The 27554-nt window shown below is 44.1% G+C and overlaps 3 protein-coding genes and 1 long non-coding RNA gene across 10 annotated transcripts; 2 read left to right on the top strand and 2 right to left on the bottom strand.

Annotated features, from left to right (window-relative positions):
* Positions 1-1023: 1023 nt before the first annotated feature.
* On the bottom strand, positions 1024-5064 carry LOC121541535. 3 transcript variants are annotated; one of them, XR_005995766.1, is made up of 6 exons: positions 4998-5064; positions 4772-4860; positions 4634-4685; positions 1915-1996; positions 1481-1600; positions 1024-1369 (listed from the first exon to the last, which is right to left on the bottom strand). It is a non-coding gene; the product is annotated as an uncharacterized LOC121541535 (long non-coding RNA). The 3 variants fall into 3 exon arrangements; XR_005995765.1 differs by having other exon boundaries at positions 4772-5046; XR_005995767.1 differs by having other exon boundaries at positions 4813-5046.
* Positions 5065-5238: 174 nt separating this feature from the next.
* zcchc9 (zinc finger, CCHC domain containing 9) lies at positions 5239-9043 on the top strand. The gene is made up of 6 exons (XM_041850603.2): positions 5239-5324; positions 5760-6250; positions 6402-6552; positions 7570-7662; positions 7756-7824; positions 8429-9043. Exons 2-6 carry the CDS (start codon positions 5771-5773, stop codon positions 8539-8541), a joined length of 906 nt encoding a protein of 301 aa, XP_041706537.2. The 5' UTR covers positions 5239-5324; positions 5760-5770; the 3' UTR covers positions 8542-9043.
* LOC121541525 (acetyl-coenzyme A thioesterase) lies at positions 8914-16074 on the bottom strand. Of its 2 annotated transcripts, XM_041850597.2 has the most exons (13): positions 15995-16074; positions 14223-14475; positions 13563-13632; positions 13421-13481; positions 13079-13322; positions 12477-12654; positions 11775-11894; positions 11405-11675; positions 10433-10516; positions 10190-10320; positions 9907-10035; positions 9486-9612; positions 8914-9359 (listed from the first exon to the last, which is right to left on the bottom strand). In XM_041850597.2, exons 1-13 carry the CDS (start codon positions 16007-16009, stop codon positions 9219-9221), a joined length of 1824 nt encoding a protein of 607 aa, XP_041706531.1. In that variant the 5' UTR covers positions 16010-16074; the 3' UTR covers positions 8914-9218. The 2 variants fall into 2 exon arrangements, with proteins under 2 accessions (XP_041706531.1, XP_041706529.1); XM_041850595.2 differs by lacking the exon at positions 15995-16074 and having other exon boundaries at positions 14223-14626.
* Positions 16075-16403: 329 nt separating this feature from the next.
* atg10 (ATG10 autophagy related 10 homolog (S. cerevisiae)) lies at positions 16404-21392 on the top strand. Of its 4 annotated transcripts, none has more exons than XM_041850605.2 (6): positions 16404-16505; positions 19007-19113; positions 19743-20010; positions 20155-20252; positions 20416-20513; positions 20614-21392. In XM_041850605.2, exons 1-6 carry the CDS (start codon positions 16478-16480, stop codon positions 20750-20752), a joined length of 738 nt encoding a protein of 245 aa, XP_041706539.1. In that variant the 5' UTR covers positions 16404-16477; the 3' UTR covers positions 20753-21392. The 4 variants fall into 4 exon arrangements, with proteins under 4 accessions (XP_041706539.1, XP_041706541.1, XP_041706540.1 ...); XM_041850607.2 differs by having other exon boundaries at positions 16490-16513; XM_041850606.2 differs by lacking the exon at positions 16404-16505 and adding an exon at positions 17437-18345.
* Positions 21393-27554: the final 6162 nt, after the last annotated feature.

The raw sequence follows: 27554 nt of genomic DNA, 5'->3' as shown, positions 1-27554 counted from the left end.
ACAGAAAACTTTGAGCTCAAATGATTCCTGTCGCTAAGACATTTTGCATAATGTCGGCCAAAATCCATCTCGCTCCGTCTTCTCCCACTGCCAGCCACTTGATTCCTCTCATCACCATATTTGGTAGTGAGTGGAAACGCCAAATGGATGCTTCACACTTATACATCCGGTAAAATATCTGGCTCATTGTTCTGTGGCTAAGATGTTCCGACCGGACCCTGGTGGCCTGGAAGACATCACGTAACTATAAAGCTCCACTCCACTTTTTTTTTACTATAAAAATTGTTTTTTGGCAGGACAAGGATTGTCCTGACTTTCAAGAATGCCTGAATTGCTTTGCCTTGCTTTTCTGGTTGGGTGAATGCAAGTTTCAACATCCAATTATTTCAGATCTACATGAGCGCAAGTTTCACCATGGAGATACATTGGCACATTAATTATTAGAATATGGCAAATTAGTAAATAAAATTGCATTCTATCCATGCTGGCTGTTGGAGACATGAAACAGATAGGTGGGAGGGAATACAGGCTGTCGCCAAATAATGTGCAATTTGCCCAAATGGGTACTGGAAACACTTCAACCACTTAATTTTTATTCAACACCGTGGTGTGACGTCATTACGTTCAGCAGTTTTTTAATCGACACAAGATACTTAAATTGAAATGCACCGTAGCAGGCAATAGTTGCATCCATTTTCTTTGTGAACTTTCTTAAATGTCGACCCCCCCCCAAAAAAAAAAATGAATATCTCTGGACAAGTTCATGGCAATATAGCTAATGTGATCTTGCAGACATTGATTCAGCTTTTATCTAACTTTATTAAACCAGGACAATTCGCTAGAGTAGCCTGTTCTCTAGGAGTAGAGCAGAGACTGTGCGTAAAGTAGAGAATACCGCACATGCGCAGAAGCCTTGGGATCTTTAGATGTTGGGAACAGGGGTCCAAAAAAGTTGTCTCCGCAGCCACTTACTTCAATACTCTGAATGTACATGTTTATTCATTATTCACATAACGTAGAAAACATGGTAAAATACACAAAAAAAGGTATTTATCGGTGAACTTTGTTCAGATCTTTGTTGAAATCAACATCACAGTAAACAGATTCATTTCAGTCCAGGTAATTGTATTTATCAGCAAGAGTAGTGCAGTGGTATAGGCCTAATGGCAGGCAGCAACCGTTACTGCCTGCAGCCAGACAGATGACAGTACATAATCATCATCATCTGAAAGCTTTGAGGCACTTGTTTAACTTATTCATTGTGAAGAGAAGTGAGATGGCGGTGCTACTTGGGTGGGAAACTTGAGTCGACATCGGTGTTATCCGACCTGGAATCTTCACTGTTGGTGTCATCAGTGTGTTGTTTCTTCTGAGAAAGACGGGACGGGAACATGGTGAGAATACAGTGTGATAATAGCTGCGTTTACACAGGCAGCCCAATTCTGATATTTTGCCTGTCTCTCTGTGTGTGTGTATTTACCACAGTGGTAGAGTTCGTTAAGGCGTGTTATGTCCAGGGAGCTCAGGTCAGTTCTGTCCTATATGGACTCCACCCTTCTTGGGGACAATGGTGTGGTTCCGGTCTGCTGAGAAGAAATACCTGCCAGGAGAGACGCAACAAGGGAGGGTTAGAGGACTTGCTACTTTAACACACGGCATGCGTCTCAAATGGCACCCTATATTCCCAATATAGCTCACCAAGTTTGACCAGAGCCCCATTGGCACTGGTCAAAATTAGTGCACTAAATAGGGAAGTCATTTAGGACACAAATGGAAATGTTACTGGAACTGCATACTGTACACACAGGCCCAGGAAAACTCATCTTTACTTACTGCTGGCAGTTTATAAAAACAAGGTGAGTAAAATGAGGACTTTAGTGGGAATAAGGAGAGGAATATAGGAGTGTGACTGACGGTCCGTATTGAATGATGGTATTGTAGTCATAGGGCAGGTTCTGAGTGTCTCCTTTTTTCACCTTGAAGTTCATCTCTTTTCCTGGAAGACAAAGCAAGAGTAACAGGAGGCAGATCTCAATAGTCTCCTATACGGTCTTCAATCTAGACAACAAAAAGCTGAATCAGGTGTGTTAGTTCCGGGCTGGTACAAAAGCCCACACACTGCAACGCTCCATGGGTATGCAGAAGCTCATGGCACAGGTTCCCCACCTTACAGGTGCTACCGAAGTACACAGGCTGGACCCCGCCCTGAAAACCTACATACGACGCAAAGCTAGAGGGGTAAGCAAAGGAAGACAAAAAGTTAGAAGGGGAAATTAGAGGGGAAGTAGAGAAATGAAAAGGAGGAAGGGGATAGAAGGACGGGAAGAGTGAAAAAAAGAAAGGATTTGAACACAGAGGAAAAGATCGGGGGAAGTTGTGGGTTAATTGTAAACTGCTGGGATGTAGAGAATTTGTTAACGATCCCATTTTGTTTCGTATCAGTCTTCTGGACTCATCCTCTCCCAGAGAGGATCTGTATGTAGTTCATCTCGTTGGTGTATTCGTGGATGCGGATACACGTCCGGTCTGAGATCATCTTGAATGCTGCTTGGATAGTTCTTTCTGCCTACTGTGTGGCTCACAGACAATCTACCATTAAACGGTGCATATCTTTCCCACTGTATTATGCAAATGTATTTTTATTTTTTTTACGGCGTTCATCTCTCCTACTGTATTAGACACTCAACCCAGACTGTCGCAGATCTCGTATAGGATAGAGATGATGCCATCCATCTTCGGCCAGTGTGACTGCACAGCTAATCTGTCTTCCTGTAAGACAAATCAACATCTCATCTTAAATCCAGCTGTCACTAGAGAATAGGCTTCAGAGACGCATTCAATTGTTATTCTACTCTATTTAATTCTATGATAGTCCTTCTCAGCTATGCTCATCATACAGCCTGAGGTGAGATCAGAGATGTAGTAGGGCAAGAGATAGCAGGAGAGACGACTTCAATTAATGGTGATTTATACCTTTAACTTGGCCAAACAGCTAGGCAGCAGAGAGCAGAGGCATCAAATTCTATGGTATTTCAAAACAAAGACGCAGTAGCACAGGACCTAGACAGCACGGATCATAGACTCACCAAAATCAGAATGTCTCCCTCCTGGATAGTCACAAAACTTGGCAATCCCTTCAATTGTGTAGGCAATGCCACGCACATTGCATAGAAAAAAAAAACGAACCTTCCCTCATCTGTCACAAATGTTGAATAAAATTATATTTGAATTTACTCTGCCAATTTTCTGTGCCATTGGTCCTTCAGCTGGTTGAAATTTGAGAAAATATCCACAGGAAAGTATCATTAAACAGACTTCAAAACATGGGTCTGTGTGTGTGGCAATCAAGATGTTTGCTCATGACCGAAGGCACATGCACGCATACCAACAGGGTAGAGTAAGTTCAAATGTAATTTCATTCAACATTCTGGCTTGTAAGGAAAATGTCCACAATTTTGCAGTGTTTTGTTTGAGACTGTATACCAAGAATTGGTATCAGTCTGATTTATTAGGTAACCTCTTGGACAGCATGGTCAAAATTCCTCTAACAGGAAGAGTAGGTCTATAACAACCAGACACTACGATGCGCACAGGCCAGTTTTTCTAAACTTTTGGGGATCATCATGATCCAATTTCTGTAATCCTCTTTTGCTATCCAGGATCAGCTCAATCTGGCTGTTTGAGCTGTTTTTTCAGAAAATAAATCAGATAGGATCATTCTGATCTAGTTACCGCAATGTCAAGATCACATAATCCAGATTTTGATGCTTTGGAAAGGTCTCTATTGCCATCTACTGGGTGAGTTATATTACAACATTTTGTTTAGCAAATAAGACAGCCTGGTTTTTCAAAACTTGATATCTGAAGCCGGATTCTGTAATCCTATTTTTTTGCCTTTTCCAGGATCAGATCAACCTGGCTGTTTTTGAGCTGTTTTTTCAGAAAATAATCGGGTAGGATCATTCTGATCCAGATACCACAATATCAAGATCACAATCGAGTTTCAGTGTATTGAACAGGCCTCCAACTTGCCATCTACTGGACAGGTTGTGGTACTACTTCTACAATGTCAGATTAACGGATAAATTACATTAATAAAAAGGTACCTTGGTTAAAAATAGAGACTGCATATCACCAATAAGCAGTGGCATCAGTTCAGCTAAACCTATGCATGCAATCCTTTATTATAAAGGTGAAATTTATGGTTATAAAAAAAGTGCTTCCACAAAACATGAAACTCACACCCTGCCTATGGATGTCGGGACTCCGGTGACTCAGACAGGTGAGTGTCTGTCATCATGACATGAGCCACTTTGGGGTGGACACCCACCTGTCTCAATGAGAGAAGGTTTGAAATAGACAAGATGGCGCCATTCACATTGTTGGATTACTTTATGGAGCAAAACATGTATTTAATTTAATAAAGGCGCATTTTATGAATTCAAACGAATTCCCTGTAACTAGACATTGGTTGTCTTCCAATTAGGTTTTGAGTTAGTATCGACAAGTTAAGGTTGGTCGAAAATTCCCTGTGTTATGTCAAACAGAACATATTTAACAACGCCCATCAGCCAGCTGGAACAGAGTAATGTCTGACTAGGCAATCTTTTTTTATAGCTAATTACAGGCCTACCTGTGGCAGAGAGTAGCGTTTGTCGAATTGTTGGGGTTTGTAGAATTGTCCACTGAAATACAGAAATAAATGTACAGTACAATAACATGGTTTTGCAGTGGGGTTGGCCACAAATTGGAAAACTGATAATAGACCTACCTATCACATAACGAAATGACTGGTCCCCAAAGGAGGCCTACCTGTGGCAGGGAAAGTATTTGTGGAATAGTCGATGGGAACACCACCCACTGAAATACAGAAGGGAAACACTACATAAAAAGGGACTGCACAATAACATGGTGAACCAGTGGGCGTTTGCAGGGCTGGCCTACATCAAATGGAAAACAGTCAAAAGAGAGAATGTAACAAATGAATCTGGTCCTACTTTGGACAATCCAGATACAAATCAGACGCCAAAGCATGGTGCAACAACGATTGCACACCAGGATTTGGGAGAAAAGAACCAAAGCAACTGAACAAACAAATTCGTGCACTTGCTCTACTTCCCGTCAAAGAGTGGGCGGGGCAGCAATCACGAAAGAATAGGTGCAGGTGTGATCACTTGCTATTATAAGTTCTCAACCTCAACAACAGATGGCGCTAAGCGTCTCTCGAGTTATTTTCCTGTCATTTCCACCCAAGGAAGAAGAAGAAGAATGTGGCTTCCGATTAAACAGTAAACACATGTCGCAGCGATAGCTTTGCGCTTTAGGTGAGTGTATAAGAGAGAAATATATTATGATCACATTATTTAACTGAATTAATCAGTTTCTGAATTTCTGCGAATATATTTCGCTACAGATTTTGTTCATAACTCCGCTAAAAAGGACTCTTAGAGCAATGCTAACCACTGTCAACTAGCCATGCTAGCAACTATTCACGTTATCTAGCTAGCAAATGTATTTGTAGCCTCAATCCTATCCAATATTTTTATAGCTGAGCAGTTAATGTGTATACATGAAACTGAAGTTAAAGGTATTAGATACATATTTATATTTACCAATCTGTATTTTGAGATGAATGACCACTGCTTTTGTTAGATCAGTCTAGGGGCAATTTCACCATACTCCCGAGTCCCTAATGGTTCTTTATCTCCTTCCATCTCTCTCATCTATCTCCCTCATATCTCTCAATATGTGTACCCCAGGTGTTCCAGCAATGACGCGATGGGCCAGAGCCAACAACATTCACAAACACAAACCTGCTGAGGCAACACCCTGGAGCCAGCTTAGAACAGGAGGGGGCAGAGGACGAGGGGGAGGTGGAGGAAGAGATGGAGGAGCAGGCAGAGGGAGTGGTCGTCCAGGCTCTTTTGGAGGTTCAGGAGGTGCTAGCCATGGTCCTGGGGGTTGGGGGAGAGGGAGGGGAGGAGGGGGAGACCCTCTGAGGCGAACGCAGCTTGGCGATGCTGGGATTAAGAAGCCCTGTCGGAAGAAGAAAGACTACGACAATGAGGATGTGAACGGCTTCATGGAGTACCTTCAGAGTGGCGGGGCGGGAACGTCCAGGCGAGGTGGCGGAGCAGGGATGGGGGGAGGAATGGAGGGACTCAGGGAAGAGGTAGAGACAGCCCTGAAGAAAGACAGAAGGAGAGAGGACAGGAGGATAAAGAGACAGGATGACAAGAAGAGCAACATGGTGAGTAAGATGGACAGAGATCAAGGGTAGAGTGACTAAGTTTCCAATGTTGCTAATAATAGTGACACTCAACCTTGTGATGTTGTCTTACTCTCATATCTCTTCCTTCTTTCCTATCCCTCTCTCTCCCCCTGTCTCTCCCCCTCACCAGGTGTGTTTTAACTGTAGGAAGCCTGGCCACGGGTTGGCTGACTGTCCGGAGGCGGACAGAGACGAGGAGATGGGGAGGGATATTTGCTACCGCTGTGGATCCACAGAACACGAGATCCAACGCTGCCGCGCTAAAATCGATCCTGCTCTAGGTGTGTGTGTGTGTGTTGTCTGGTGTCCTGACTCCTGGTTGTGTTCTCTAATTCGATTTAGATTCGTTCCGATTGTTTTTATTTCTGTACTGAACAAAAATATAAATGCAACATGGAACAATTTCAACGATTTTACTGAGTTTCAGTTCATATAAGGAAACCAGTCAATTGAAATGAATTAATTAGGCCCTAATCTATGGATTTCACATGACTGGGCAGGGGTGCTGCCATGGGTGGCCCTTGGAGGGCATAGGCCCACCCACTGGGGAGCCTGGCCCAGCAATCAGAATGAGATTTTCCTCACAAAATGGCTTTATCCGGGTGGCTGGTCTCAGACGATCCCGCAGGTGAAGAAGCCGGATGTGGAGGTCCTGGGCTGTGTGGTTACACGTGGTCTGGTGTTGTCAGGCCGGTTGGACGTATATTTGCCAAATTCTCTAAAACAACATTGGAAGAGAAATGAACATTCAATTCTCTGGCAACAGCTCTGGTGGACATTCCTGCAGTCAGCATGACAATTGTGCACTACCCCTCAACTTGAGACATCTGTGGCATTGGGTTGTGGGACAAAACTGCACATTTTAGTGGCCTTTTATTGTCCCCAGCACAAGGTGCAACTGTGTAATGATCATGCTGTTTAATCAGCTTCTTGATATGCCACACCGGTCAGGTATCCAGGCAAATGAGAAACGCTCACTAACAGGGATATAAACAAATTTGTGCACGAAATTTGAGATAAATAATATTTTTATACATATGGAACATTTCTGGGATCTTTTATTTCATCTCATGAAACATGGGACCAACACTTTACATGTTGCATTTATATTTTTGTTCAGTGTGTGTGTGTGTATATATATATATATTGATTATTTGTGTACCTGTTTGACATTATACTGCATTGTTAGGAGCTAGTAACATAAGCATTTCGCTGCACCCGCTATAACATCTGCTAAACTGTGTACACGACCAATACATTTTGATTTGATGTGTGTTTTTTTTCTCTCTCTCTCTCAGGTGAATACCCGTATGCAAAGTGTTTCATCTGTAGTAAGACTGGTCACCTGTCCAGGTCCTGCCCTGACAACCCCAAAGGACTGTACGCCGCAGGTACAACACACACATGCACGCTCACAATACTGAACTCTGCTAATAAATCAAACTGAGAATCCATAACATTGTCTCCTCCCTTTCTGTCTGTAGGAGGTTGTTGTCGTGTGTGTGGTTCAGTAGAACACTTCCAGAAGGATTGTCCTGAGCACCAGGCTGCATGTGAGTAACCAGGATCCATCTCTCGATTCTACATCAGGATTGTCTGTTCAACAGACCCATTTCCCTGCCGCGTCATGAAAAGTTGCGCACGCATTACAGATTCAGAAAAAGCTTTGTTTACCTAACAGTGGATTCGATCACATGCAACTTCAAATGCAGCTCATGCAAGTTAACAAATAAGTTAACAAATCAGATGATTTATTAACTAGCAAGCCAGTGAGGCATGGTAAAATATCACAAATAGAGCTAGATAAATACAGAAGAACAATAAACTTGAACATAGCTATAGCCATCAGTTTTATGTGTTTTCACGGTCATCATTCACTCACTGTTAAGTTTGTCAAGTTCCTGACTTTAGCGTTAGCTATCCTGCTACAGAGCTTTTTGGCCTGCATCACTCGAACGTGACGTCTGTTTGTAAACCAAAAATTGTTCAATACACTACATTTCTGTATGAACATCCCTCTTGTCATTTCCATTCAATATATTTATATCTGAACATCCTTGTATGTTCTATTTCTATCTGAACGCTCTGTACAGTTAGTCTTTTATGCGGTCCAAGATATTATGTGACTGACGTGTGTTTGTCCAATTCCCCCTGTAGCTAACCAAGTGACCTTGGGCTGGCTGTCCAATAACATGAGTGCTGACCACGAGGAAGTGCATGTGCCTGTGAAGAAAGCCCCGCCCAAACAGGCCAAGGTAGTGGTCTTCTGACCTGCCAATCCACTCAGAGGACTCACCAGATTGCTCTTTGGTTGTCAGTATTGTCCAAACTACACATCCCAAGACTTATATCCATGAAGGGCTTTCAATCTGTCATTGTTTTCTCTCAGAGCTATGAAAAACAACATCCATAGTCAGGGAAAATGGAGAGCTTCTCTTGACTGCCATATTGGAAAGCGCTCTCTGTGGTCTCACACCATGGACTCTGTGTATAGGACTGGAAATTATTCGTATGGATGGGACTAGAATGGACTGGAGCCTAAAGATGTGTGTTTATATCTCGGTAGCCCTGTATCCTGTGTGTTTAGTGGTGTACTCTATCCATCCAGCCATCCATCCTCAGGTGTCAAAGAGAAACAAAGGTAAAAAATATAGGTTTATTTGCTATTTACAGAATACGTTTTGTCATTGGGTATCGCTATTACTGCACATTCACTCACATCAACATCTGAAATATTTATAGCAACATTTAATAAATAAGACCTACATTACATACATGAGCTACATTTTGTTGTTACATAAACATCAGACATTTTGGGTTATTCGGTAACACCGTTGTAAATTTAACACCTGTATTAGCAGCCACTAGAGACATGTTTTGTCTCGTTAGAATCATGAGTCTCCAGACAGTATCAATTCATCCATCATAGGCTCAGGGTTAGTGTGTGTCAGAAGACGCTAGTGATGAGGTCTCTCTCAAGGAAGGTGGTACATGCACTAGCTGTCTCCTCCATAGACTTAGACCAGCCTGCCAGGTTACCTGCTACATACGGCAACACACCTGACGTCACCTGGTTGTAGTAACACACCTGGAACACATGTACACATGGTTAACACATTTTATATGAATTGTGAGGGCTAATGAAGACAATGAAAGCTAAAAAGTTATACTGTGCGTATTAATGGCCTCTGCAGTGTTTGTGTGTAAGCCTCACCCTGCAGCTGTTGAGTCCCAGGCTGTGGATAAGGAACCCGGCACACTTGGCCTCGCTACGTAGGAAACCCTCCACAGGGGGAACTGTTTTCACGGTTACAGACCTCAGGGCCACCACATAGGGGTCCCTGTAGAAGACAAAACACACACATATGGTTAACAGAAATCAGAAAGATCACAGAAATCTCCACTATAGAACAGGAACACACACATTCTTCTAAAGCAGTCGTGTCGAACTCATTCCACGGAGGGCCGAATGTCTGTGGGTCTTTGGTTTTTCCTTTCAATTAAGACCTAGAAAACCAGTTCCTTACTAATTAGTGACCTTAATTCATCGATCAAGTACAAGGGTGGAGTGAAAACCCACAGACACTTCGCCCTCCGTGGAATGAGTTTGACGTGTGTTCTGAAGGAAACCTTACCCATCTTTGCAGGGTTGTCTCTTTGACAATAGGAACACAAAGTCTCGGCTCTTGCCTCCATTGATGGGGGGGCATTTAATGTGGTACACTGTCTCCTCCTCATCGGCCCTCTCTACCTCCTCGCAGCTCCTACAGGGAGAAGGGGGTGTGAAAGGTTAAGTTAGTTTAATGAACATAAAGCTCTGTCACACATACATAATGTGGCTGGTGGCACCTTAATTGGGGAGGACGGGCTCATAGTAATGGCTGGAATGGAATGGTATTGAATTTACAGGTGACTTACAGGTAGTGTGTGTCCCAAAGAGGTCGCAGTGTGAGGTCAGCCAATAGGGTGAAGGCATGTAGGGCAGAGGTCATGACCTGCATCTGAACTTGGACACAAAGCAGCTCCTCCTCATGGACATACACACAGATCTGGGGACACCAACACAAAACAGGGTAAGGAAACTAAAAGCAAAAAAAGACAGAATGTCCTTTACAAAATTGCCATATAATGTCTCCATTCATGCATTAGTGTGTTTCTCACCCTGTCACAGATGCTGCTGGCTTCCCAGTCCTGTTTCCCAGCCAGTACAGTCAGAGCTGCTACATTGTTATAGCCCAGATACACCTGCAGGGGACGATAGGAGACAGACAGTAGTGATGTGTGGGTTGACTCATAACCCACAGTCCCTGTGGTTCTATCCGTGGGGCGGGTGGGTTTAGGGTCATGAAATATTGTGTGGATGAAGGGCGGGCGGGGTTGTATAAAGAGAAAACAATGAATATTAAAATCCATAGTTCTTGTGTTTTTCATATCTATAGGCTATATTGAGTTTTTTCTTCTAATTTTTTTAAAATCTGCCCATTAGCGCATAAGTCTAAGCTTTACGGCCTACTTTGGGCCAAATAGGCCTACACACCAATCACCAAATGCTTTTGGGAACTTGGCCAGAAAACATTAACGTCGATTCACCTAGGCAAAAAGGACAATGTCGGAGTTTAATTCAATAAGAGAAAAGCCGCAAAATAGAGAGTTGAAAATAAAGATAAAGGAGGGCCAGAAAAGCAATGTTTCAGAAAGATGTGGTGAACTGGTAAAAGAGGATGATAGCTGTGTGATGATTGTGAGGCGCTATACAAATTTGTCTGTCAGGAGACGGGGACTTCAAATATGGCAAGTCATAAAAGGGAACTGTACAGCACATTTTCTATATTTGCTGGTTAGGGTAGGGTGCGGGCCTCAGATTTTCACTTCAACACATATAGTCGGGCGGTTGCAGATGGGTTATTAGCAATAGCGAGTGGCTGCGGCTGAACAAATAGCTGACCCGCGCATCACTAGCAGACAGTCAGTGGGGAAATAATAACGATGAACTAAAAGTGTATCTCATCTTTAGCCAACTTGTCATCTGGCAAGGCAGCAATGTGGTTGAATGCAAAAACAGTCAGGTACAAGGCTAGCTTAGCTAGAATGATGAGTGCTCATAGTGTCATGTCCATTACATGGTTGTAGTACCTGGTTGCTTTTATCCCAGAGGACAGAGATAGGAGCCTCCTCCTTACAGGACAGGATGTGCTTTCCAGCCATACGTATTCTCTTCCTTACGATGGCAGACATGTATCTCCTCTCCCCGTCCTGGCTGGTGTATGTGACTTGGGGGAAGGCAGGTGCGTCTCCAGGTGTGTTAGCCAGCTGGTAGATGAGGAAGGCACTGTTGATGTGACGCGGTTTGTTCGCGGTCCACTCCTCACAGTTGTAGGCCTCCACTCGGACACCTACCTCGATACTACACACACAGGCACACACACATTTTAAATACTGTGCTAATAACATTTCCATAGGATTCCATTATCTGAAAGGGAATTCATATGACTAGACATGTTACCTGTTGTTAAATGTGTTGTTGACCACAGCCTTAAAGACCAGTCTGTCTCCTACAGAGGAGGGACCTCTGAAGCGGAACATGTCTACAGACCTCAGAGAGGGGAAGCAGCCACACAGACGACTGAAGAGAGAGACAGAGAGAGGGTTAGTAGGGTGTGTGTACCTACACTCTTAGAAAAAAGGGTTCCAAAAGGGTTCTTCGGCTGTCCCCATAGGACAGGGGTGGTCCTGGAGTGCCGCAGTGTTTTTGATTTAACCAACCTGGAAGACCAGGTGTGTTGAATTTAGGCAATCACTGAACTGATCAATTAGCTCAGTTGGTCAGGTGTGGTGCCTAGTTGGAACAAAATCCTGCAGTACCTGCGGCACTCCAGGAACAGGGTTGCCTCCCCCTACCATAGAATAACCCTTTTTGTTTCCAGGTAGCCTGGCGGGTAGGAGCGTTGGGCCAGTAACCAAAAGGTTGTTGATCGAATCCCCGAGCTGACAAGGTAAAGATCTGTCGTTCTGCCTCTGAGCAAGGCGCCAATGATGTCGATTAAGGCAGCCCCCCGCACCTCTCTGATTCAGAGGGGTTGGGTTAAATGCAGAAGGCACATTTCAGTTGAATGCATTTCCCTAGAACCCTTTTGGGTTTCATGTAGCACCCTCTGTAGAAAGGGGGACAGCCATAGGACCCTTTTAGGTTCTAGATAGAGGGTACCTGGCTGCCACTGTGGCTGCATTCTCCATCCAAGCCATGATCTGTCCTCCAAAGGTGTTGCCATGGTGATTAGCATGTGGAGGCAGGACCAGCTCGATGCTCTCTGCACGCGTTAACTCTGTGGACACGGCAGACAACTGGTCTCTCCTGCTACACACACCTGGGGCAGAACCGTTTCCTGGGGAGGAACAGGTACAGACATGGGGATTCAAAAAATATGCAATTACACATCTAGTACATCTAATCACCAACTCAGCTATAGCCCTCAGACAGAGATGTAAGTTGCCTCATCATGTGCATCTGACAAAGAGCATTACACGCCAGAGACCTGTACCAAACAGACTCTCTCGATCTCTCCTCTATATCAGCAAAAAATGTATTTATTTGTTTATAATTTCCCCTTGAACATGAGTCTCAATATGACAAAGATCCTTTCAGGACAAGATAAATCAAGTAAAGCTACAGATTAGGACACATAATCCTAGGCTGACACACACACACACACACACACACACACACACACACACACACACACACACACACACAAGATGAGAGTGAGAATGAGATAAGAGAGAGAGGGTTAGAGAGACAGAGAGACTGACCGTTGGCTAGTGCGTGGTAGTCTTGTAGCAGGGTACTGAACGTCTGTTCGTTGTAGAGGCGGAGTCTTCGTCTCTCTGTGGCCAGAGAATGCTGCAGCTGCTCCTCTGCAGAACACAGATTTTCCACTGGCTGCAACACCACCTTCTGTGGTCCCGCTGGCTTTCCAACAAAGGTGGAGTAGGCCACACATACCAACCTCTCCACACGTTCCCTCACATCCTGCACCGACACACGGATTCCCACCTACATACACACAAACACAATTTTTATATTGTACCTAAAAATGTAAAATAAACATTGTGTACAGGCATGCATGTGTAAATGCGTATGTGTAGTCTTACCTCCATGCTAGTGGTGAACGCTCTATTGACTTTGGACTTGATGGTGATCACCTGACCAACCCTGCAAACAACATTCTAAATATTTAAAACATTATATATGAATTTGATTGATTTATGTATTGATTGATTGATTGATGCGTACCTGCCAGTCTCCTCAAACTGGATGTCGTCCATGGAGAGTGTCACACACGCCATCCCAGCATGACGTTCAGCTAAGGGACAAACACATACACACTGTTTATCTATATATTTATCTATATTTAATCTCTCCAACTGGGGCAGTACCACGATTACAGCGACATGACAATCATTAACATCCTCCATGGGGGATAACACAAATCTCTTATTATGTGTTATTGTGCATAGACATACACACACACACCTCTAGGAGAATGCTAGTAGGTGAGGGGTCAGTGCACTGCTGTTACCCTGTCTGTCCAGTGATGGCCACTTAAGGTCAGCTCTGTCACACACACACCTTTGTGTAATGGAGTCGGTGTGTGTGTGTGAGGTGGCAGACACTACCCCTGACGTCTTTTCCGCTTCTATTCCTGTATGTTTGTCCTCTAACACTGTTCCCGGGCTCTGTCTTCTTACACATTCACATTTACTCAGCATTTACACCAGAGAAAAAACTCTCCACCAGATACATGTATTTAGCTAAAGATGGGAATAGCAGACCAAAAACTGTCTGAAACTTCAGACTCTCCATGCACTTTAGGTCTACTCGTCTATCTTTTTTGCAAGGCACCACAGACACACACACACACACACACACACACACACACACACACACACTGACCAGCGAGGCATGCGATGGTGTCCATCCATTTGAGTAGCTGCCCAGCACTCAGGTCTCCTTGGTGATCGGCATGGCATGGCTGGATAGACTGGCACATCTGGACGTCTATAGGAGCAGGGGTCTGCCCACGACATGAGCCCAGGAGAGAAGCACCCTGAGCAGGTACGGTGCCAGACCAATGCCTCTGGATCTCTTGGTCCTTATGGGGCTCCACAGGGCCTGACCCCCGGCGTACACCCAGGATCTGAGCACCCTGAGCAGGCAGAGGGACAAATAGAGGCCCCTTCAGATCCTGGAGGTAGTGGTTCTCCAGACTGAAGCCATTCTGGAGGCTTTGGGTCATCATTACCCTGTTGCTTCTGTGTGCAGAGAAAATGAGTAGCCTATGTACAAGCCTAATTGAGTCCCTGAGTGTGAGCAAGTGAGTGAAAGGGCAGTGACAATCACATACACTTTAAGTAAAAGTAACCCCACCTTGTCCCTCCCTCCCTCCTCCTCTCTATCTGTAAACCTTATCTGTGGCTTAGAGCCCTATAATGATGTAACACACACACTGGTTCACAGTGTGGCAATGAGTTCTGATAATAACCTCTGTCTGTTTGATGACACACACCCCGGCATTGCGGGGTCTGGCAAGGGGGATGGAAAACTGGACAGGACACTGTCAACAAACAATGGCAAACTCAGTCATATGATATGACACACAATCCTCTACATTCCTGACACTTGGCTGGTACACACACACACATACTGCAGGTGGACTCTGACTGGCCAGTGTGATGATAGTACTCGCGACCCCAGAATAGACCAATAATATCTATCTGCAGACTGCAGTAACTACAAGAGATTATTAAACAGTATCAAAGCGTTTTTGGAGTGATAGATAAAATGTTATCATAAAATGTTATCATACAGCTTCACAATTTTTTTAAATTTACATACAACTTTTGAAAGATAGCTAGCAAACAAATCTCCTTGAAGATAGGAGGATTTTGTAATAGGTTTGGAAAAAAAATGGAATCTGACTATCTGGTTTGTGAGTGGTGTTTTTCTGCATTCATATACTTTTTTTTATTAAGCCTAACCCAGCTACGGACAGAAGTGACTTTACATAGGAGGTTACTTAGGAGAACTAACGCAGCAGGTTAGGAGAATTATCATAGCAGGTTAAAAGAATGAGGTGAAGGTTAGGATCCAGGGTTAGGGTTATGCTTAGCTAAAATGCTACAGTTGTCAACTGTTATCACCCAATGCGACAACTAGATGGACATATACCGGTAGCCACAACCGTACAAACCATCAGTATAACCACTGAGGTATAATAAGAATTGTTTGAGCCCTGAATGCGTCTTTGCGTCGTGCCTAAGAACAGCCCTTATAGCATATACCACACCTCCTCGGGCCTTATTGCTTCATTATAAACCAGGTAGTTTGGCTCCTGGATGCTGATTGGCTGAAAGCCGTGGTATATTAGACATTATAAACTGGATGGTTCGAGTCCTGAATGCTGACTGGCTGAAAGCCATGGTATATCAGACCGTATACCACAGTATGACAAAACATTTATTTTTACTGCTCTAATTACGTTGGTAACTAGTTTATAATAGAAATAAGGCACCTCAGGGGTTTGTGGTATATAGCGTTGCATCGCGCTTAAGAACAGCTCTTACCCGTGGTATATTTGCCATATACCACACCCCCTCGGGCCTTATTGCTTAACTAGAGACTGCCTCCAAGATGGCCAACCTTTGTTTTCAACGTAATCTACTCACGTTCGCACACGCCATTTCTTACTGGGCTTGCTCCGGATGCGCTCAGTGCGCACTAGACACAGCCATATCGTGCAAACATGCTCCGGGAACTCTGTCAGAGCACGTGGACAGCTAAACAAGCCAACCCGCACTTCCCCTGGCTGGCTGGGGTCATGACCTCAGAGCATTAATATAAAAATGTTATATCTTCAGCTGTGAGTGATGAAAAAAACAAAAATCAGCCTCGGCGACAATAATTTCAATAATTCAATGGATGTTTTGTGGACAAAGGTGATGACTAAAGTGTCTTATTAGGAATTTTCACATTTGACTTCTCTATGGGGCCATCAAAAGGAATTGTCTTTCTCAGCCATTAATCAGTTAAACTGCAGTACCGAAGCAATACTGTAGGTGTAGTCAAAAGCGTGCTTCCAAACCGGAACCCTGTCCGGATGAAGGCGAAAGAACAGCGACCGAGAGCCCGAATAGTTGTCGGATTTGGAGATGGAGACAGAGGAACCAACAGAGATCGGTAAGAAGGTGGGCAGGGAAAAAAGGAAGAAAGGGGAACATATTAAGAGTAAATATGGAGTGCTGCAGAAGGAAAATTAACATGACGAGAGTGCGGATGAATTAACTGCGGTGGCAGGTGCGGTGAAGACAGCCGAGTTTGAGCCTCATCCCGATGGTGATAAATATGATTTTGGCCCAGTGGGAGAGGTTTTTGGAGAGAATGGATCCTTGCCTTCTGGCTAATCCATATGGGGTGTCAGTTTGGGTGGAGAGGAGGAGGTTGGGGAATATTAGGTTGGTGAAATTGACTCAAAGTGGAATCGTGTAGATTATTTTCGTTTCTGCCGTCCAGAGGGAGAGTGCGCTCCGCACGCACCACGTGACTGGAGATAAGAACTGTGACTTGCTTTCCTCTCCGGAACAGGGTGCCGTTGAAAGGAGTGATTACTGGAGTGGCATTAAGAGCCGTGAGAGATTTAGTCCCGAATCCATTACGGTGTCAAGCTTATGGTATTGTGGCAGCATTGTGTAGGGGGGAGATTCCTAGATGTGAAAAGTGTGCAGGAGGACATTAGACAAAGGAATGTGTAGTATCAGTGGGGAAATGTGTGTGTAAACTGTAGGGCACAGGAGGTTGATGGCACCTTAATTGGGGAGGACACGTTTGTGGTAATGGCTGGAGCGGAATTAGTGGAATGGTATCAAATACATCAAACACATTTTACATTTTTACATTTTAGTCATTTAGTAGACACTCTTATCCAGAGTGACTTACAGTTAGTGGGTGCATACATTTTCATACTGGCCCCCTGTGGGAAACGAACCCACAACCCTGGCGTTGCAAGCGCCATGATCTACCAACTGAGCTACAGGTGACTACATGGTTTCATGCCATTCCATTTGCTCCATTCCAGCCATTATTATGAGCCGTCCTCCCCTCAGCAGCCTCCACTGCTGTAGCTGTACCCATGGTGTTGGAGATCAGAGGTGTCCTGTGAGAGAAAAGCAGGTTGAGGTTGCCAGGATCAGAGTAGTGCAGAAGGTGTCATATGCTGAGGCAGTGAAGAGAGTAGTAGAGGAAGATGGGTCCAGGGTGAGGGATCCTAAGAGGATCCCTGCGAGTAAGCCGAGACCAATAGAGAGTGATAGGAATAACAGGAAGGTTGTTTTTTTGGGCGTTCATGGCCATGGTTGTCAATTGTACTGCAGGAATGGAACATAAATCACAAAGGATAGATGCTGTTGTGGCAGCTGCAGAAAAGTACTTGGGTGTACGAGATTTTACTGCAGAAGCGTTACAAGATGTTTTGAATGATAGTGTCCCTGGAGTAGGATCAGATAGGACCAAAGTAGTGGAATAGTGGTGAGGTTTTGGTAGCAGGGTTGGTTGGTCACAAAGTGTAACGAATTAATACTACAGAATAGTAGGCTGATACACAGCCAATGCAGTAGGTGGCAGCATGCACCAATAACATTTACTTGTGAACCGCCATAATACAGAACAAAAAGCAGAAGAAGAAGAAACCCTAGCCCCTTGAGTATAACACCAGCACCATATCAAGATGGTATAAAACGAACACAGCTGAACTGGAATCACAGCAAACTACGTGTGACATAATAATCATCAATTTTCATATAAATGAAATTATCCAGACAAATAAATACAATCAAGAATTCTATTAATTCACTTGAAACCACCTGTGAGGAACATACAATAACTCAATGGTAAGGGATATGTCGCAATGGTAAAGGATCGTGGAATTCCGTCAGTGTAGCAGAAGGGGTGGTTTATAAGCGCCAAATCTGATTGGCTCTTTCCTCATTCTCCCTCCGCAAACGAGATCCCGGAAGTTGCCCCGGTAAGAAACGTGTTTTGTTTTCAGAGTGCGCTTTTAGCTTGTTATACATTTCCTCGGGAACATTAAACATTGAAAACCTTGAACAGTATGGGCCTATTGTATTAATCGATAGCCACCAGATTATCGACCGCTGATCTCTCGTTTAATGCATCAATATGCACCAAAATCACCCACACATCTGATGTCAATTGCAACCATTGGCCATACTGCACCCTAAAGCTGATGTTAACTCTTAGTCCTGCTTTCAGCCAAAATCAAGGTGATAAAACATACTTGCAACGAAAAAAATACAAAATAAACCAGCAGATCCCTTGATCTCATGTTGTTACCGTGTCAAACGAGGCTATTACGTGACAGCTTTCATGTACAAATATCGCCATCTCACTTCCAGGAATGTTGATCAAACATTCGAAAGTTAAATGTTTAAAACTAGCTAGCTATCTACATCACTGTAGAACTGCAACATTGCGACCTGAATACGCAGACGTGTGTTAGTTAGCTAGTTTCAGTCAGCTACCAGCCAGTATATCTTTGTTCATTCAAACGACCTTGGTGCATTTAGACTGACTTATTTTCATGAATCTGGCTTAACATATGATGCTCTCTTGTCGTCTTCCTCATCTCCTCCTGTTCCCCATTTCCTTAATATCTCCTCCTCCAGAGATGAGTAGCTGTTTTCTGGATGAGGAGACTTTCACTCAGTGCAGTCAGCTGTTCCTCCAACACTCCCACTCCCTCTGTGATGGCTGGAGCTGGGAACAAGTGAAGGTATGGGGTGGAGGAGGGAGAGGGGCTGGTTTGGGTTACACAGAATTAGGGTTAAGGAAAGGTTAGAGGCCTTTTTTGAGGCTGCTTGACTACCCCAGCCACCTGAAGAAGCTCAGTGCTGAATGTTTGGCTGTCTGATTAGAATCGGATGTGTGTGAATCTGTAGAGCAGGGGTATGCAACTAGATTAAGTCATGGGGTGATTTTTGTCGGAGTGGATGTTCAGGGGGCCGGAACATAATCATTTACACTGTAAATTCACCAGAACTAACCCCAAAAGAGATTGTATTTGAACATAAAAATAATTTCATACCTTAGTTACATTGAGACACAAGCACATCTCTTTTTTTAAATTATTTGTGGGAATACTTGGGAACAGATTTGAGCTGAATTCCTGGTGAGTCGTTTTTGACCAAAAACTAAAATCCCAAAATCTTTAGGTGGGCAAAAAAAAGGATGGGCCACCACTAAGCCGGCTTCCTCTCTAGGTTTCTTCCTTCTGGCCACTGTGCTTTCACTTCTGCTTTATTTGCTCTTTGGGGTCAAGGCCGGGTAAATGTAAAGCACTTTGACTGCTAATATGAAAAGGTCTTTATAAAATGCGATTGATTGATAATGTTTCCATTCCAGGGTTCTGAAGAGGGCTACCTGAGGAAGACTGCACTGGGGACCGGCAGAACCAGATGTAACCGGGACCAGCAAGGCACCAGTTCAGACCAGCACCAGGAGAGGACCTCCTCCCTCTCTCTCCATAATGATGAAGAAGATGATGAAGGAGCAGTGTGTTGTAAACAGGAGGAGGGCAGTAGTAGTAGTAGTGTGGTTCAGTATGAATACCACATCCTCTACTCCTGCAGCTACCAGACTCCTGTCCTCTACTTCAGAGCCTCAACCCTGGGTATGTAGCCAGACAGTACTGGCTGAATGGTTATTTGAAGTAATATATTGCAAATACAGGACTCGCATCGTCTTCAGCAATCCACTTCATTATACACTTACTGGTCTCTCTCTTCCTCTCACTTGTTCTTTCTTTCTCTGTCAGAGGGTAGGAGTCTGTGTCTAGAGGAGGTATGGGACAGTGTTCATCCTAACTACAGACAGAGACTACAACACAGACCCTGGGACACCATCACACAACAGGTTGGTACCACTCCTCTCTCTCTTCCCTCTGTCACTCTCTTTATCTTTTCCCTTTAAGATTGTATCCCTCTCTTAATCTATTTTTCCTCCATAAATCTCCCACTTCCACTCTCCTACTCAACAGCACACTCAATCTTCTGTCCATATTTCTCTCTCTCTCTAGGAACACCCGTTGCTAGGCCAGTCGTTCTTTGTGCTCCACCCCTGCAGGACAGAGGAGTTTATGAGGCCTGTTCTAAAAGCTGCCCTGGAAGAACACAGGTGAGTTTGAGACTCAACACGTGTATTCTATCTGAAAGTATTACACCTGTGTTGTGTTTGTGTTCTCCTGTGTAACCTTTGCCCTCTGACCGCTGTGCAGACAGGTGAACTACATAGTGACCTGGCTCAGTGTGGTGGGTCCTGTTGTGGGACTGGATGTTCCTCTCAGCTACTGTACACAGGTACCTGAACCCTCCAGCTCTCCACAGCCCCCAGCCCTAGGGACAAAGCCAGGCTGAATGGATCTCACAGACAAGCATCACATCTAGCGTGGACAACACGTATTGCCAAAGCGAATTTGACATCAGCTTGAGATGTGTTGATGAGGTCTGTCCAGTGGGCATGAGATGGAGGAGAGGGCAGCTGTTTTTCACAGCAAGTCTGTAGAGAGAACTGGAACATGAAGCACTGCTGGCACCTAGTGGTGAAAAATACATTACTGCAACTTTACAGGCCTGTCAGAACTGCTAGGTTGAATCAGCCCAGGTGATGGATCTAAGAAGTGGGAGTGGGGTGACAAATAGATGTGGGACAGGGCCCACTATGAGTGCTGATATCTGTGAAAAGGAAACACACTTCTCCTTTTGTCAGAACAGACCTGGTCTTAGGAGACTAGACAACCATGGAGCAACCAGAGATATCTATTAATTTCTATGGGAGCAACTCTATCCTTGTCAAAGTTGTTTTGGAATAAGACCATGAAAGTCTATTTTATCCCTGGATGGGGGACTGAAGATGAAGTCAGACGTAACTGTTATGTTTCCCATGACCTCAAACTTTTAACTTGAAATACTCCTCTCATTATCACCTAACATGTCCAACAATCATGTTGTAACTTTTTGATTTCTTGGGCATAAAGTTGATGACAAACACACTGTTTTCGGCCTGCATTGTGAAGATGTTTAAACAGAAACTCCATGTGTTTTTCAGTTTCAGGTTTCGTAAGATTCCTGTTTATATCTCTAACAGACTGTTCATATCTGAAGGGGCCTCTTCTGTGTGAATGTCATTGTGATCCATGATAGTTTGTACTTTGGCCAGACTCTTGTCTGTTGGCAGAAGAATACTTAATTTATTGGTCAACTGGGAGAAAAGTTTGTGTGTCTATTCTTGCAGTAGAATAGATTAACTTTCCTAATTTGTCTAACATCTTGTCTCCATTGACTGAGAGCCTGTGAGAGTTTCATACCTCCTCCTCATAGGATTTAACATGGTCGATTTGCTTTAAATTAGAAACTGTTGCATGTTGAATGTATCGTAGGTTGTAACACCAATGTTGGCTGTTAATAATGGCAACTCTCCCACCTCAGTCCTGATATAACACAACACATGTATATGATTGTATCTATATTTAAGTTACATGCCAGTGAACACAGATACAGTATGACCATTATAGCTAATGTAAAGATGGTTAGGGGAAACACACAATTCTAGTGTATGATTAAGAAGGAGCAGAAGAAAGTAATCAGTTAAATACACATTGTATACATCAGCCACTCTTATGGTAATGACTACGGGGACCATACACACACACAATCTGTTCACACAAGCAACCCTAACACAGAAATACTGATATAAATGTCCCAAGGGAGTGCTGACAATGTCAGATTAAAGTGTGTGTAATCCGTTATCCCTGTTTTAAAAGAAAGCATTGTTAGCTGAAGTTGCTCAATGCCAACCCTGGATAAACAACAATTGGAAACACATGGCTGTTTGACACACAAACACACGCTGAATATGAACTTAGCGAGAGGCCCCCCCCCTCCTCAGTTGACCTTTAGGAAATAGCAAATAATCACACTCCTCAGTTTCCTGGTTCCACTCCAACCTCTACTGTGGGAAATAAACTACTGGGGCTGATAACACTGCTGCTGCTGCTCGCACACCGAGATACAGACTACACAGTGAGATCAGGTGTGTGTGTGTGTTACTCCCCTGGAGAGCCAGAAAATAGTCCCACGTAACTGATTATGTCAGAGCTTTTATACAGGACACTCACTGCCAGTGGAAGTCTCTCCATCTTTCTCTCCGCCTCTCTCTTTCGGTCCCTATTTTTCTTTCGATCCCCCTATTTCTTTGTCTTTCTCTCTTGGTCACAACATACACACAGTGGTTTACAGGAGGTTGGGAGTCATGCTGGTCGTGTTAACATGCCCCCCTCTGATCTAGACCCCAGCACCCCTGAAGAGACCGATCTGGAGAAAGTTACTGACACACATGCAAACACTGCTGGACTGACCACGTTATCCATGGATGGTACTTTCACAAGTTTATTGCACTTCATTCCACATGGCCATTGCCAAATCATCATCTCTCCCTTCCTTTGTCTCTCTCGTTCTCTGAGTCTCTCAGAAACACCAATGGCTTTGTACTAGAAGATAGATTTACTACAAACACAACAGATATATCATGCCAGACTGCACTGGGAGCGGGCTGGATGTCAGAGAGAGACGGATGGTATCTCAGTGTTTGTGAATGTCAAGCCAGAATGGTTTACCTGATGTAGCCATTCATACAGCTCTGCTTCCAGGCAACATTTCACTGTTTCACAAGGTCCAATATAGGATTCAGTCAGTGTGTGAGTGACCTAGTGGGTATTACAATTGAAAACCGAATTGACCCTCAACTCTGGAATACAGTAATGGCTTCAGATGACTTAAATAAGCAGTAAAGAGGTGTGAGCTGTTTAGTGTTGGCCAAATGACATCTTACCTCCCCCAGCAGCTGGCAGAATCACCCTTTGTGGGGAAAAGTGATTGGTGAAATCAAAGGCCAGGCAACCTGAGAATTCTTCAGACCCCTCAGTTTCAATTGTGCGTTTCTGTGTGTGCGTAAATACAAGAGACAGCTTAAAGCTCTTTTCCATTCCCATCTCTCTATCTGGTAGTCATTTTCTCCATCATCAAACAAACTATTGGTTCAGAGTCAAGATGGAGTCCTGGAGTGCACTCTCAATATGCACCACTGTTGAGTTTCATCAGGCCTGGAGCCAAGCCAGAGGTCCCTGCCAGCACAAATCTCTGATGTTGATTACGCAACTCACCCAAATGTTTTATCCAGGGGGTGGTGGGGTTGTTGGGGAGGGTCCAGAGGGGGTGAGGAGTTTGGGGGTGGGGGGCTCATAACAAAAGCACAGAGAGTCCATTCACTGAGGAAGAGGCCTTGTCAGGTCTCCTGGTTCCAATTTAAGAGAAGCTGCAGTACCCCCAGATGTCTCCCCAAAGCCATTGTCTTTCCCTCCTCTCAATCTCTCTTTCTTTCCCTCCATCCATCTCGCTGATTTATCTTTATCATGGTGAAAACGTACTAGATGTTTTTTTATTCCTAGAAACGAGGCCAGTCTTGACGAACTCCACCGCTTCAGTATATAGACTCTGGTTTAACTAGTTTCCCCCTGAGAGAGAGAAGACTTGCGAGTTTATGATGGAGATGATCATCTGCTGAGTAGGCCAAACTTCACAGCTTAGTCACCTTGACCCAGATTCCTCCTATAACATCAGCAGACTTTAGGGAAGCGTTAGGGGAGCATTAGCTAGCATTGTGTTTGTGTTTCAAGTTGTATTAGTCGTATGTACGGGATACACGGTATACAACAGGGGTATTCAACTCTTACACTACGAGGTCTGGAAACTGCTGGTTTTCTGTAATAATTAATTAATTATAACCACTTGGTGTCCCAGGTCTAAATCAGTTCCTGATTAGAGGGGAACAATAAATAAAAAAACACAGTGGAACTGGCTTCGAGGTCCAGAGTTGAGTTTGAAGGGTTTACACCATCCAACCAAATGCTTACTTGTAGGTTCCTTCTCGACAATGCAACAACAATAAGAAATAATAAAAGATAAGAATACAAACGTAAAGTAAATGGCTCAGTAGAATAAAATAAACATTTCAGCATAAGTATAATGCAGGAAGGCACAGTTGTGATGTGTGTGTTTGTGTGTGTGTGTGTGGATAGAAACAGTCTCTGAGCCCGACGGTAAGGGAGTGAAGAGCTCGTGGATGGGGTCTTTGATGCTGCTACAGGCCTTCCTCAGGCACCGTTTCTAGTAGATGTCCTGGTTGGGTGGGAGCACGGTCCCAGTGATGTACTGGGCTGTCTTCACCACCCACTGGAGGGCCTTGGGGTCGTGGACAGAGAAATCCCCGTACCAGGCCATGATACAACCGGTCAGGATGCTCTCAATGGTGCAGCGGTAGTATTTGGAGAGGACTCGGGGTGGCATGCCAAATTTCTTCAGCCGCCTTAGGAAGTAGAGACGATATTGCTCCCTCTTGACAAGAGTGGTGGTGTTGTTGGTCCATGTCAAGTCCTTAGTGATGTGGACACCGAGGAACTTAAAACTGCTGACTCTCTCTACTGCAGTCTTGTTGATGTGGATAGGGGCATGTTCCCTCCTCTGCTTCCTGAATTCAACAATCAACTCCTTTATTTTACTGACGTTGAGGGAGAGGTTGTTGTCCTGTCATCACAATGCCAGTTCACTTACCTCCTCCCTATAGGCTGACTCATCGTTGTTGGTTATCAGACCTACAACCGTGGTGTCGTCAGCAATCTTGATGATGGAGGAGTTAATGTCGTGCAAAGCCACGTAGTCGTGGGTGAACAGGGGAGTACAGCAGAGGGCTGAGGACACACCCCTGGGGGGTCCCTGTTTTAAAGGTCAGTGTACAGAAGGTGTTGTTGCCAATCCTCACAGCCTGTGGTCTGCCCGTCAGGAAGTCCAGGATTCAGTTGCAGAGGGTGGTGTCCAGACCCAGGGCTCTGAGCTTGGTGTCAAGCTTGGAGGGAACAATAGTGTTGAATGCTGAACTGTAGTCAATGAACACAATTCTCACATAGATGTTCTTCTTGTCCAGATGTGTTTAGGCCGTGTGAATAGCGATGGAAATGGCATCTTCCGTGGATCTGTGGAGCGGTAGGCAAATTACTGTTGGTCCAGTGTGCCTGGTATACTGGCCTTGATGTGGGCCATGACCAGTCTCTTGAAGTACTTCATGATGACCGGGGTGAGGGAGACAGGGAGATAGTCATTTGGGCATGTCACCTTGTTGTTCTTGGGCACTGTGAGGATGGTGGTCTCCTTAAAGCAGGTGGGGACTACAGCCTGGAACAGGGACATGTTGAAGATGTCAGAGAAGACGCCCGCCAGCTGGTCAGCACACACTCGGAGGACGCGGCAAGGGATGCCATCTAGGCCAGCGGGTTTGTGAGTATTCACTCTTTTGATAGTTTTCCTCACGTCAGCCTAGGAAAGCGAAAGCACCTGGTCGTCCGGAGCAGACAGTCTTCCTGGATGGCTCGGTATTGTCTGCCTCGAAGCAAGCATAGAATGTGTTAAGCTCGTCTGGGAGGGAGGCTTCGGTGGGCACGACACAGCTGGATTTTCCTTTGTAGTCCGTGCTAGTCTGTAGTCCTTGCCACGTGTCTGAGTTATCGAACATCAATTGAAGTTTGAGTATGTATTGTCTTTTTGCGTTGCTAATGGATTCGCGGAGCTTGTACCTGCTTGTCTTGTACACATCGCACGCCACCACGTCATCAGGGTTCGTTCTGCTGACATTGAATGCTGCAGTACGGGCTCTCAGCATGGTACGGATATATCCGTTCATCCAGGGTTTTTGGTTGGGGTATGTCCGGATTGTTATTGTGGGTACAACATCATCAACATAATGAAGCCTTTGACTGACAACGTATATTCCTCAATGTTGATGGATGAATCCTGGGTGGACGATTTTTGAACATATTCCAATCAGTACTCTCAAAATAATCCTGCAGCATTGAGTGAATTTTACAACAACTTAATATGTTATCACTGTGCTTCATCTAATCGCACAACGAAATTACCTGGATTGTGGTTAAGATTACATTAAAAGTACAGTGCTTTCAGAAAGTATTCACACCCCTAGACTTTTTCCACATTTTGTTGTGTTACAGCCTGAATTTAAAATTGATTAAATTGAGTTTTTTTTTGTCACTGGCCGACAGACAATACCCCATAACGTCAAAGTGGAATTATGTTGTTAGAAAGTTTTACAAATTAATTAAAAATAATAAGCTGAAATGTCTTGAGTCAATAAGTATTCAACCCCTTTGTTATGGCAAGCCTAAATAAGTTCAGGAGTAAAAAAATAAAATAAAGGTGCTTACTCAAGTCACATAATACGTTGCATGGACTCACTCTGTGTGCAATAATAGTGTTTAACATGATTTTTGAATGACTACCTCATCTCTGTACCCCACACATACAGATAATTGTAAGGTCCATCAGTCGAGCAGTGAATTTCAAACACAGATTCAACCACAAAGACCAGGGAGGCTTTCCAATGTCTCGCAAAGAAGGGAACCTATTGGTAGATGGGGGGGAAAAAGCTGACATTGAGTAACCCTTTGAGCATGGTGAAGTTATTAATTACACTTTGGATGATGTAGCAATACCCCCAGTCACTACAAAGACACAGGCATCCTTTCTAACTCATTTGCCAGAGAGGAAGGAATCCACTCAGGGATTTCACCATGAGGCCAATGGGGACTTTAAAACTGTGATAGGAGAAAACTGAGGAAGGATCAACAACATTGTAGTTACTCCACAATACTAACCTAATTGACAGATTGAAAAGAAGGAAGCCTGTACAGAATACAAATATTCCAAAACATGCATCCTGTCTGCAACAAGGCACTAAAGTAATACTGCAAAATAATTTGGCAAACCAATTAACTTTTTGTCCTGAATGTAAAGTGTTATGTTTGGGGTAAATCCAATACAACACATTACATTTACATCATTTAGCAGACGCTCTTATACATTACTGACTACCACTCCATATTTTCAAGCATAGTGGTGGCTGCATCATGTTATGGGTGTGCTTGCAATCATTAAGGACTGGGGAGTTTTTCAGGATAAAAAAGAAATGGAATGGAGCTAAGCACAGGCATAATCTTAGAGGAAAACCTGGTTCAGCCTGCTTTCTACCAGACACTGGGAGATGAATTCACCTTTCAGCAGGACAAAAACATCTAACAAGGCCAAGAAGACAGTG

This window comes from Coregonus clupeaformis, chromosome 27, assembly GCF_020615455.1.
Source record: "Coregonus clupeaformis isolate EN_2021a chromosome 27, ASM2061545v1, whole genome shotgun sequence".
In the NCBI taxonomy this organism is placed as follows: Eukaryota; Metazoa; Chordata; class Actinopteri; order Salmoniformes; family Salmonidae; genus Coregonus; species Coregonus clupeaformis.
The sequence above is the reverse complement of the archived record's forward strand: the minus strand, read 5'-3'. Positions and strand labels throughout refer to the sequence as shown.